Raw genomic sequence first — 13749 nt, 5'->3', positions numbered from 1 at the left:
ACTAGCTCAAATAAAACAAGTTATTTTTCACAATGTAACAATGAGGGGAACATAGGAGAGTTAAATGTAATATATCATTAATCAAGTTTAAGTGATTGAGCTAGACTAAAGCATATTTTCATAGATCTGTTTTATCTTTAAACAATAAATTATAGGAAGACACATGCATATTCATTTTTTTTTATATAACTGAGTTCTAAATCTACTGCAGAACAGGAATTGTTAAAAACAAAAAGGTTTTTTTTTTTCATTTGAAAGAAAAAAGTGCTTAGATAAACTAGGCTTTGATCACACATAATTCAGCTTCATTTACAAATCCAACTGTCCACATTTTGATGTTTATCTATGTCTATTATATAAAAGAGTATAGCTATTACTGTGGAAAGAGGGAACAAAAAAACAGGAAATATTATTTATGCTCATATCCAACATACAACATCATACTTCACCAAAATGCTCACAACTCGTAAGGAGGCAGGCATTATTGTACTATTAACAAATGCACTGTATCCAAAACTGATCACTCATTCACTCAAGGCCATTCAAAACACAGTTAATGCTACATATGAGAGTGGATGCCACAGCACTTAAAGACTTTACAGACTTAACATCCCGAAGGAGGAAAGAACCTGAAACTTGAAATCCGATCAGACTGCAACGCATTTCTAAAAATCCAATTTTAATTGGATTTCAAACCACATATGGATATCAAGTGTGTTTCTCTTTTATACTATGAGAGATTAGGATGCTGATGATGCACAGGAGGGTGTGTGTGGGGTTTTAAATGTGTGTCTCAGCAGGGGGTGTGCAGAGTAAACATGCAGAGACATTCGCGGAGTCAGCAACAAGCTGCCAGTGTCTGACACACGCATTAAAACAGAGCTGAGCTGCACGGACACCATGGCTCACGTGACAGAAGAGTCTTACTGAGATCTGAAGAGCTGTCAATGTGTATAATCATACACTAATACCGTTCAATGGTTGGAGACACTGTACGTACAATATTTTATTTTTTATTAACACTTTTATTCAGCAAGGATGCATTAAATTGATCAAAAGTGATAGAAATTATTTGTAACAATGTAAAAGTCTTTACTATTTCAAAGAAATGTTCTTTTAAATTTTCTAATCAATATATATATATATATATATATATATATATATATATATATATATATATATATATATATATATATATATAATTTGATCAAAAATACAGTAAAATTTATATATATATATATATATATATATATATATATATATATATATATATATAAATACCACCTTGAGACTTCTTTCAAAAACATTTTCAAAAATCTTACCACCCCAGAACTTTTGAACTTTTGTAATTTATGTGACACTCTTATTTTAATGCTATCTTTTTACTTACTTTTTTTTTCAAAGGTTAATTTATAATACTAATAAAAAGAAAAAAGGAAAAAAAGAAAACAGACAGACAGACAGAACCATACTAGCCTATTTAATGCAAGAGTTCTCTTTAATCTTTTCACAAAACAAGTGTTAGGATAATGTGTCTCGTCCCCAAATTCAATGGCATTGTGAACCAGAGTCCATATCATGCAATTTTAAACAATAGCTGTCCTGTAACACCATAATAATTATGCCTACCACTGCAAATAACTGGTCTGCTGCCTGTCCGAGACAAACGGAAAACAGTCTACAGTGTGTTCGGTCATGTTCTGTTTCATGGGTCTGTCTACTGGTGTTACATCTGAACATTAACAAACAAAATTTGCATAATTTAAAATCCACTAATATTAGTAAAAGAAATGTATTCTAATACATTACATAAAGAGTAGCTAAATGTTATTAACTTGCATAGGTTGTCCGTGCCTATGTCAAAATCACTCATTTAGAACAGTGTACTAAAACTCAGGATAAAGATTCTATTGCAAGGTTAGTGTAGATTAGCAGCAGCAATAAAGCGATTGTTTTTGTATTCCACTTTGTCAATGACATCTTTAAAAACTATTATCAGAGTTTATTACTCATCAAAGTGTTTGTTCACTGTCCAAAAAGGAAAAAAATGAACTGAACTAGGTGTATACAAGTATTCACTCCAGAATCTACCCACTGGCATTTCTGTTTTGGGTGCTCTGGTCTTTATGGAGCTGAACTCCCTCAGGAATGCTGGGGTTATGTCGCAGGAGCTCTCGTAACAGCAATGGACTGATCTGAGAACAGGCTACAGAAGTTCATAGAGTTTAGAGTGTTAGTGGGTAAGGCCTATAAGAAAGACTTCAGCATGCTAAAGAAAGCTCATTCTCTCTACTCTGACATGTTGCTAAGTACTTGTTGTAGAGGTCTGTAAGCCTGGGCCACAATTTTTTTATTATTATTATTTTTTTATACAGATTGGGCTCGGGTTCATTTAGCTTCTCTTTTTAATGATTATAGACTGTTATAAATATTATATATTGCCTACACAATACGCAACGCATATACACATGCATTAGCATACATGTGACAGTTGACCATGCAGAGCATCAGGGAGAAGCTGGAGCGTGGGGAACTTTTAAAAGTTCCCAATGCTTCGGGAAAAGCTGCATTTTGAAAGAGTTTTGATTTGATTACCACAACAAACAACGAGCCAATTGGTCATGTGCAGTGCTCACCATCTCTTCATTAGACGCACGCGCCTTTAAGAATAGCATCTCTACAGATTCTGATTATAATAGAAGAGTTTATAATAGAAGAGTTTGTTTTTGATATGTTTTATTTTGTTAAGAACTAATTCAATAGATATATTAATCATGTCTGTTAGGCATGTATTCACTGAGTTTCAGTTCATTTTTGTGAAGCACTCCTAGATGGCAAAAAGGGCATCATGTTTGTTTTCTTTATTTTATAAACGTTTTGTTGATAGTGAACAAAAATATTTATGATGAATTGGTGTTACCTTATGAGCAAAAATTTTGGCGTATCCACGGAAAACATCTGAGTGATCCCGCTGGCGCCTCCATGTCCTGCAAAGCGCGAATAGCTTCCACCCTCCACACAAACTATTGGATATAGCGCACATTTATCTAGGTTTAACATTTAAACATTTTTATATGCTTGAACTGTTTTAGTATATCTATAGATTTTACTTTAGGCAAGTCGTGATGATTTGAGAAGGCTAAATTGATCAAACATATATTATCAGCTTGGTCATTACTTTAAAAAACAAAAACTTATATTTAACGAACATAAAATGCTCCAACGTTTTTCAAAATTAACTTGATAAAAAAATTAAACAAAATATAATCACTTTGCTATTATATACAAAACTGAACTATTTTTAATAGCTGAAACAGTAGTATAAGCTCTTTTGGGAGAAGTGTGTGTGTGTGTGTGTGTGTGTGTGTGTGTGTGTGTTGTGGGTGGGGGTGCTCTAACTTGTTGATATGTGCTGCCCCCTTGAGGTCAAAGGGTACTATCAAATGTAAGGTCAGAAACAAAAAGATTCAAAACTCATTCATTTTCACAGTCTCATTACCTAAAAATATATTCAATTTCAAATAGTTATAATGAAGCCTAGCAGTGCAGCACGAATCAGCAGTCACATTTTTATCGGCCAATTAGTGTGACTTCTTAATGCTTTCAGTATCAGTCCGATTTATAGGCCTTTATATTTAAGCCAACAACTGAAAGCCAAATGATTATAGGACCCATATTATTTCTAAAAGGCTTACCTATTTTAAAAAACATGATATGTTATATATAAGGAGTATATGTCCAGGAGAATTAGCTGACATTCTGCAACCAAGCAAAACTTGACCTGCCATTTGATTGGTTCTGAAAGTGGCTGTCCACAAGATATCCAGTGTATTGATGAACCTTTCATGTCTGTAAAGCAGAAAAAAGTATGAGAAATGACAAAAGAAGATGGATCAATTACAATCATGATAAGACCAAATAGTTTAAATCTAAGCAGCTAAAAACAGAAGGTGACCCAGTGGTCAAAAAGTCAGCTGGCATACAGCTCTATGAATGGAATATTCTTTTGTTTAAAAACACAAAATTAATTGAATTAAAGAGCCTTCATTTAAGTTAATTTATTGAGTTTAAAATGAACATTTAACCTGTTAAATGTCACCCCGTCCCGTATACGGGACACCTACGTTGACTATAATATATTACTATCAAATCTAATCTAATCTTGACAAACTATATATTGTTGGAAAGGTTTAAGACTCCCAAATATATATTTTACCAATATTTTTTGTTAAAAATTATGAAGGAAAAGTAATAGATGAATTTATGACAAGAGTGCACCCTCAGAAATCTACATTACAAAAGGAGCTTTGACCTTTGTTTAAAAAAAAGACTTCCTCGTTGCCTTTTTCTCTATCACATTTTAGAAATCATCAGAAGTTATATATCACTTAAAAACATAAAATCTCAAAATTCATCCTTCAAAACCCATTTTAAAATCAGACATTGCATTACCATGTAAATGGTAAATCAAAATCATGTTACAAAATGTTTTCAGTCATGAATTATAAAAATTTAGGTTTGTATCATGCACATTCATGTCTATCTTCAAAAACGTGAGTGACAGTTAACAGGTTTTAAGAGACTGGTTGGTTCTAGTGCATCTTTGGGACTGTACACTGACATTTAGACTTGTTTATTTAATATGATTAGGAAAATTATTAAATAATTTTGCTGACTAAAGGGCAACACTGAGACGTATATTCCTCAGTTTCCTCCAAGTTAAACTGTGATTAAGCTATTAGTTAATCAAAAATGTCTGGCTGGAGCAAGTTGAAACATTTGTTCACATTTCCAGTTACGTGTGCACTTCATATTTTGCAGAAATGTACAACACTATTTGATATTTTACTTGTTGTGGTTGTTTAATGATTGTTCCACAATATTTTCACTGTCTACTTTTCTGAAAAGCATGACCATAAAGTGCTTAAGACATGGCAAAAGCAAACAAATGTTATGAACTGTATAATAAGGTTAAATGTTTTTTATAGAGACTTGTAAGACATGTTTACATACAGGAATTACATTTTAAATATAAATGTATCCTAAGAAGCACTGCAGCTACATATGTGACATCTAGCCTCAGTTGCCCTTAGGTTATATATGACAAACAAACTTATTCATAAAAGTCAAACACATCTCGTTCGCCTCAAAACAAATGTTGTACTTACCGGTGGCCCTCATCCAGCCCTGGTGCTGACAGCGGGTGATGTAGGCTGACATAGTAAGACCACAACAATCCGTTTACAACATGCAGTATTCCAGGACACATGCACACCTGATGGACGCCTCGTAAAGATTAAACGTGCCATCAAAATGAACTTTTAAACGGAATGACGCTGGTTTGCGCGTGCAGAGTGTTGACTCGTTTTATTGAGTCACTAAGAGTGAAGGGAACAAAGGGTGTCATGCAAAGCCTTAATTAAATTAACGTATTAAACTCTCAGGTCGAAGAGAGTCCACAAACACAAAACTCTATCTCTTAAAAAAAAAAAAAAGACAAAAAACAACAACAAAACACGCACCTGACACACACACAATCGATCGACAGTTGTTTTTAACTTGGCAGATTCGTTCAGAATTCTGGAGAACAAGAAGTTACACAATGACTGTAATATAATACATGTTGACTAAAATTAGGAGATTTTGCCCTAATTCACTTGTTTCATATTAAAAACATAAAGGTAAGGCCTGGCTCATGAATATTAATCGCTTAATGATCGGTTCGTTAAGTAGTCAGTCGTTAAAATTTCGCGCTTATCAGCTGGCTGATTTAACCATTGCGAAGGCTTGGCTCATGAATATTAATTGAGGTTTACTGGACCGTCAGCATCGTATAGATAATACGTTAACCTTTTGCCACAAGATGTGTAAATGCATAACCCCATGACCATGGCATTGACATACATTGGTTTATGCATTCATTAAAACATAAATGTTTGCAAATTAAAGATGATGGTCTTTGCAAGAAAAACTAAAGTAGTATTTTCTACACTTTTAAAACATATATACATTCTCTTCTCACTCATATGTGATGTTAAGTCCAGTTAATCATGGTTACTGTGTTTCCCCTGTTTACATTTATAGTTGTGTCTGTATTAATTGTGCAGAATAAATGATACCAACAAGCCTGTGAAAATGGTTGTACAGATACATGAGACACAATTATTGCTGACAAACTCTTTTAATATTCTGAAACAGGAATGAATGAATAATGACACATGCAAGTTTGCACATTTTGTTCCAAAAGACAAATACATGTTCATCATGTACGGCTTTGAGGGTGCGGTGTAGAAAATTGTCAGAAAAGCAATCAAAACTCCTTAATTTTAATATTATGATAAGGCAATAGTTTCTCTTCTAAACCTTGTTAAACTTGTAACCAAAATATATTCTCTTGAAATGTGAGCAAGTTGACATACAAAAACTTGATCAGTACAACAATCTTTGTGTTTTGTTGACAAAACTGTTGACTTTTAATTTCACATATGCTTTTCCTTTGGGGAAATATTATAAAAGTAAAAAGTAAATACTTGAAATATCTTTTATACATAAAAAAGGGTAAATTTATCCAATAATAGCTTGCATAGCTGATAGAATATGTTAATAGTGCAATAATAAAATGGGGCTAATATTATATCCAATTATATACATGTAAATAATAAAGTATATTTATAATGTTTTGTACTATAAAACTAATTAAGTCAAATTATAGAACCTGCCAGCTTTAAAACTTCACATAACTTTCAATTTTCCAGTCAATCTAATCATCTGATAAGTGCATGTATCCACTTCCAGATCCATCTCAGATATAACACCGATCTTTGGAAATCATGTAAAAACATTGATTTGACATTAATATGTTGGCAAATGTTGAAAAAAGAAAAAAATTCTATTGTTAATTAAATGCAAATGATCACTTTCCACTTTCAGTTTCATTTTGCTTTTTCAAAGCAGGTACCGTTTCTCCAATTTGACATGCCAGAGCATACAGAAGAATTTAAAATAGAAAAATACTTCTCAAAGCAGTATTTGTGTCACTTTGGTTTTATAATCACCCAGATCGAATTCAAAACTGATATTTGAACAGGAAAGAACGAAAGTGCTAACATTTTAACATGGCTAAACTCCCCCCGCTGCACTGTTATCTAAGGTGAAAAAACAAATGTGTGCAGATTGCTATATTTTGCTTCTGCAAAAATACGTTAAAGGGATAATTCACAGAAAAAAATGAAAATTTGCTGAAAATGTACTCAAGCTCAGGCCCTCAATCCAAAATGTAGACGAGTTTGTTTCTTCATCAGAACAGATTTGGAGAAATTAAGCATTGCATCACTTGCTCTGTGAATGGGTGCCGCTGGAATGAGAGTCCAAACAGCAGATAAAACATCACAATTAATACAAGCAATCCGCATGATTTCAGTCAATCAGTTAATGTCTTGTGAAGTGAAAAGCTGCAAGAAACAAATCCATCATTAAGGCATTTTAACTTTTAAACCGTCAAAAAATCCATTCCTGTTTGTCCGCTCACATCAAAATCTGTGCATATTTCTCTCCTGATTCAGACAGGACGACTTCGTCACTACAGAATGTAATATTATGGACTGCAATCATGTGGATTACTTCTAGATTATTGTGATGTTTTTATCAGCTGTTTGGACTTTCATTCTGACGGCACCCATTCACTGCAGAGGATCCACTGCTGAGAAAGTGATGTGATGCTATATATCCCCAAATCTGTTCTGATATTGAAACAAACTCATCTACATCCTGGATGGCCTGAGGATGAGTACATTTTCAGCAAATGTTCATTTTTGGTTGAACATTAAACTCAAAACCTGACACAGATTTTGAAGTTCTGAATTACAGGAACTGAAACGGTTTGAATCCCAAAACTAAACTGAAACGACTTCATGTTGTATAATACTGTCCTTTATCTGCTACCTAATAATGACGTTATACTGTGTAAAATTAGTATACGTTACTAGACTGAATGACGTTTGTGATGTTTAAAGTGCCCTAAAAAGGACACTGCAAATGACTTCACAAAAAACACTTTAATGTCCCACGAGAGAAGACCAGAGAATCAGAAAAAAAACACTATATGTGGTTCGTGGAAAACAAGAAAAACAAAACTAGAACTCCGAAACTATGACTTTCAGAATAGAAAAACGGAGTGGGGGGTGTCATCTTCCTTTGCAGACCACCTGTTCCACACCTCTGTTCTGTGATATTCAGTAAGGTGTAGTTCCTTCCCACTCCACCAAATACTGCACCTTGCCTTCAGGTGTGATCCTACGAGCCAGAACCTGATACTTCTCCCCGCAGGTGAGTCGACCGGCCGCCCCAAAATAGCTGGTGATGGAAGACTTGAGGTGAGACAGTGAGGAATCGTCCTCGCTGATGCTCTCAAAGGTGTGGCTGTCAATGCTGTTCTCCAGCATGACGTTGCTCTCCTCTCCAGGCATGCTGATGGGGCTCAGCTCACGCTCCACCATCTCTCGTTTTGTGGCCAGCGCAGTGTAATTAGAGGAGGGCAACTTCCTCTTCCGACTGCCCACATTTTTCCTGTAAAAAGGATATAAGAAGCATAAAAACTTGCCTTTCACTCAAAATGCTCTTTTTATTTTTTTAAATTATAAGTTTCTAATCAAGTAACCAGTTTGCAGAGGTGGGGGGAAATGTTTCTTCACAATACAATCAAATCCTGTAAAAAACAAATCAATATCCCAATCAAATTAAAATCAAGCCTTGCATAATGGAAGACGTGCTTATTAATCAATTACTGTATACAGCCTGCTAACATTTTATATCTTAAAAAGAACATGTATCATAATTTAAGGAAAGTGAAGAAGAGATAAATAAATGCACAACCTTTCACTCATTTTTTCTGATGCTGAAAATTCAGCTTTGCCATCACAGGAATGAATTACATTTTAAAATCGGTAATTGTTATAGTATTTCATAAATATTACTGTTTTTATTATATTTTAGATCAAATAAAGGCTGCCTTGGCGAACTTTTAAAGACAATGTAATATCTTTCTGACCCAAAAAACGGAAAACTAAAGAAAACTGGAAACGGAAGCTAAAGATGTTCTGATATTCTAGCCATACACACAAATTACTCTGTATACATTGTGTGCTGCAAATGTAAAAAATAATAACATTTTATGATAATTTATTTCACATTTCAGCTAAAAATGTGCACTATTTGGTGTTCTGCTTGAATAAAAATATTCAAAAAAAAAAAAAGTACTATTTGTTGCATTTTCCACTGAATAAATATTAACACAAAAAGGTGCAGTTGTATAGATGCACTAATACTGTCATCCACAAGATGTCCCTGTTTAACACTGAATTTTACTTCCTAGACATTCACCATCCCTTTTCAGTTGCCTCTGTGGGCATTATGGCATTTTAAAGGTCATACAGCAGACTTTTAGGTATTTTCTTTCTCTCTCTCATGCTGCAAACCTTCTGGGAGTTTCCAATATTCATAAACCACATAATCAGGGTTCTTACATAATACATTTCCATGACTTTAACAATATTCATAACCTTTGTCTTTAACGGACCTCTCTGTCCCAGAGTTGCACGCACCCTGTCACTGTAAACTGACCTGTCAATCATCTTGTCACAGTTAACATCCTCCACATTTTAACTTCCCAACATATTAGAGAGAAAAGAAGCAGCACGTTGAACCAGCAGTGGATCTTTATCCAGCTGTGGATCTTTATGCGGAGATCTCTGCTCATATTTATTTTTTTCCCATAATGATGCATTTGAAAGTTAATAGCCAAATGGATGTTTATAAATGTTCAACATTGTTGTTGCGGATGAAATATAACACAGATGACATGAAATTAATATATTTTTCACCAGGTTAAATGTTTATTATTAGTAACTATTTCCCCTTTATCTAAACCTCTCTGCTTAACTGTCAGCCGCCATGTTTGTAGTTTTTAATGCTTTTTATTCATGTTTGTAGTTCTGAACCCAAATCTTCGCTGAAGCACAATGGATTGTGGGTAATATTAGCCATTAGATGTGCATGGATCCACACTTCAAAAGTCGACCTGAAATAGTAGACCATCCTGGGACTTCTGGGATACACTTTACAACATACACACTTATTCTACCTTCACAATATATTTAGGATGGATAGTATAAACACTGGGATGCAGTACCAACTAGGCAAGTGACAGTTATGTCAACTGTCCCAAAATGCGAGTGAAAGTCTTGTATTGCAGCATCTCTCGTAGTGCAGATGAGATTCACCAATGTGAAACCACTTGTAGAGACTGAAAGCGAGAAGACGCGGTACAGCTGAATCACTCACGCGATTTAATCTGACAGTCTGTGTGGATTTATTTGCTCATCTAACCTACAGCACATGCTATATTTAATAAATATGTCCAGGAATTTCCCTCATTTTAAACTCAAAAGCTGTGGGAATGAGTAAAACTATACAAACTATGCGATATATGCATAAACATGATACAAACAGAATACTGGACCTGATTAAACATAATTCTATTATACAGAGATAAGTCAATTTTTCAGGTCTTTCATAACCGTGAAATCTCTTCATAATGACCACATATTTCTGCCCATAGGGCATGTGTAACATGGGAAATCACAGCAAGACATCAAAATCCAATGCCGAGAACCACCATTTCAGAAATCATTACAGCTGCTAAAATGGGATGTAGAACTAAACCGTATTAGTACATGAAAGCCAAGCACGGAAAGCAGATATGTGTTTGTGAAGTGTTTGATCTAGCCCACGACGAGGATGCACAGTAGGGGACAGGGATCTGTTGACCCTCACAACTTTTCCCGTCGAGAAAATCCAAGTTGTGTTTTATTTTCTTCCACCCTCTCTCTGCCTCTTTCTGAAGACCCCTAGGAAAACTGCAAGAATACTAATGAGCATTCATATTCTAAAATAAATATGGGAAAGTAATCAACGGGTGAGTGGGGCCATTTGGCAGAGTCTCCAACCAGCCATCCATCCAACTGCATGTTCTGCGCACAGGCCTTGGCTTTCTTTGATTGTGGTTTCTCCAGGCCTGGCACAGTGGGTGACAAAACAAAAACAAAAACCAGGACAAGTATAAGGGATTACTAACTGTATGAGTATCTGGCCTGCGGGACATTAGGCATGACTACCAGGAATGTGATGAGCTTCTGAGGAAATGGCGACTTACAGCAATGACTCAACAACGAGAACATGAGTTCTGCTCTACAGTGTCTGTGTAACACTCCTGAACGGAAATGAAGCTTTGTGAGCGAGACTAAAAGGAAAGGACAAGAGGGAAAAAAGGCTAGAGGAACAGAAGTTTTCAAAAGTAGTTCACACAGAAATGAAGGGTCGGTCATTATTTTCCCAGAAATTATTTTCAATCTCAAATAGATGCAAATGAGATTTCTGGGCTATGGCGATGACATGAGAGCGAGAAAATAACAGAATTTTAATTCTTCTGTGAATTATTTATTTAAAGGATGCACTGTGTGTGTCATTCAGTCAACCAGCATATACTTACATATGCATATATGAATTATTTACAGTTATATTTAGTAATTTTGCAGATTTACATTTACATTAGGAATGTTCATTTTGGTTATTTTTCCTAACCGACAACCAACACTCGTTAACCGATTATTAACCGTTAACCGACAATATTATTTTAAATTAGAAATTAATTCTAGAAAGGATTAGAAATTAGAAGTGTCTGTGACCAGTTAAAAATACTAACATTTGTTTCCCGGGAATTATTTTTACATGCGCAAAATGCAGCAAACAACAGGATTCACATATATATATTGGCCCGGGCTTACAAAACTCTATGTACAACAAATATATAGGCCTATATGATAAATAGATTTTTACTTAATAAATTAAGAAAATGAACGAAAAACTGTGCAACAAGTAGCCTGGTATGCAGAGTTTCAGTTCATTTTTGTAGCGGCATTCTATTTTTCTTTAGGCTTATTTTAAGCATAAGGATTTGTTTTTATTGTGAATGAGCACAAATAAAGGCAAACTGTTTACAATTCTGATTATCTTTTTAACTAAAAGGAGTATTCGTTTTGGCTTGTTGTTTGTATTGCTATAGTTTTTTATATTTTTAATTCTTGTTCTTTTCTATATTTAGAATTGTAAACAGTTTGCCTTTATTTGTGCTCATTCACAATAAAAACAAATCCTTATGCTGTTAATTGAAAGGATTGTTTTGGAGTGAGGGGAACTAAAATAGCCTAGCTATGTTTACAGTGTTTATTATAATGCTTGTAAACATATTTCGCGTCGGCATTAGGCCTATTTCTGAATGCGTTTTTTCTGAAACACTTTTTTAATATATATGCATAGCATTGACCTATTTTAACCATGCAATAAAACTTTTTCAAGATTTTGATAAATTCCTGAAAATAAATAAATAGAAAAAAAAAAAACGTTTAACTGATTGTATTAATCGATCAAAATTCTTAACGGTCGGTTAACCAGTTAAAAAAAAATCCCTAATTTACATTTAGTCATTAATTATTTTTATTCATATCATTATAATTGGAAACAATGTTAATCAAATATAAAAAAGTTAAATATTTTACATCCCGTTTTAAAACTCTAGTTAAAAAAGAAAATCTAATTACTTTTTTATTAATGTAAAAATAGTTATTAAATATAAATATTATATATATAAAATATATATTCATAAATAAATTAAATTTCCATTACTTTTTCAGTTTTTAATGTCTTAATATCCCTGCTATGGTGTCCCTGAATGTCTATGTGAACCTTGTTTTTTTTTTAAGCTCTTCAGCTTGCTTACCTGCTAGACTTCCATTTCATGCGATTACTATAAACATGTTTCCTGTTCACTTAATACACACTGATGGTTTCTAAAAAAACAGCATAACCCAAACAAACCTGTGCTAATCGATAACATGCCACAGCAGAGCTTGAAAGTACCTGGAATATTCGTTTTAGAATCTGACCTTCAGCACTAAAGCAAACACAGATACAGTTCTTGGCATGGTTTCACTGCCATTTTTTTGCCTCCACAGACTCCATCTTTAAAATAAACCGGAGCAAACAAGTGGCCATAACCATAAATAATCCATAATCTGACAGCATATTTCTCTGTGAGCTGTTATTGGTGGTTTACACACAACATCAGGTGGTGATGGACGCCTGTTATTCCTCTTTAACTCGTGGGCAGCAAAGTGCAACCCCAGTAGGGGAGGCGAGAATCTACAGTGACAGTCGCGCTGCCAAATTGTCCCACTACAGCAATATTGATTACGCTGCAGTGTAGACGTGAAGAGGACACTTGTGAAAGAGCAAGATGAAAAGCATAGAAGATACAGGCCTGGAATATCAGCCACAGTCATTCTAGCGACAAGAGTCATACAGACAATTGCTTGAGCTCATGTATATTAAAAAGCAAAGCGCTTTGAGGCACCCTGGTGGCCCGGTGGTTTAGTTGCAATCATTGATGCCACCACTTCAAATGTCATGACAAATTAGCTCATAGCATCCCTCAGGCTCACATCGAATGAAACTGCACATCAACTTAAGTTGTAGTTCAGGGTTAGGTACCAGCGGGTCACTGGATAATCCAGGGAAAATGTTCTGACTGAAAAGATTACCTGGGTAGACCTCATATGTCACATGCATGGCTTTTACTTCACTTATTTAAACCACGCTGTTGCAAGGATCTACAAGAGTAGGAGTGATCCGCAACAG

At 34.5% G+C, this 13749-nt stretch overlaps 1 protein-coding gene and 1 long non-coding RNA gene across 6 annotated transcripts in view; both read right to left on the bottom strand.

Annotated features, from left to right (window-relative positions):
- Window positions 1-3601: 3601 nt before the first annotated feature.
- Window positions 3602-5393, bottom strand: LOC128018902 (uncharacterized). The gene is made up of 2 exons (XR_008185013.1): window positions 5169-5393; window positions 3602-3849 (listed from the first exon to the last, which is right to left on the bottom strand). It is a non-coding gene; the product is annotated as an uncharacterized LOC128018902 (long non-coding RNA).
- A 769-nt stretch (window positions 5394-6162) lies between these two features.
- The window catches only part of LOC128018888 (PHD finger protein 19), a 42764-nt gene continuing 35177 nt past the window's right edge, over window positions 6163-13749 (bottom strand). For all 5 annotated transcript variants that reach the window (XM_052604744.1, XM_052604739.1, XM_052604741.1 and 2 more), the window contains one exon: window positions 6163-8565. In XM_052604744.1, coding sequence (XP_052460704.1) covers window positions 8232-8565 — 334 coding nt within the window. In that variant the 3' untranslated portion in view covers window positions 6163-8231. The remainder of the gene's footprint in view (window positions 8566-13749) is intronic.

Source organism: Carassius gibelio, chromosome A8 (assembly GCF_023724105.1).
Source record: "Carassius gibelio isolate Cgi1373 ecotype wild population from Czech Republic chromosome A8, carGib1.2-hapl.c, whole genome shotgun sequence".
NCBI lineage: Eukaryota > Metazoa > Chordata > Actinopteri > Cypriniformes > Cyprinidae > Carassius > Carassius gibelio.
This window is presented reverse-complemented; position numbering and strand designations above follow the sequence as displayed.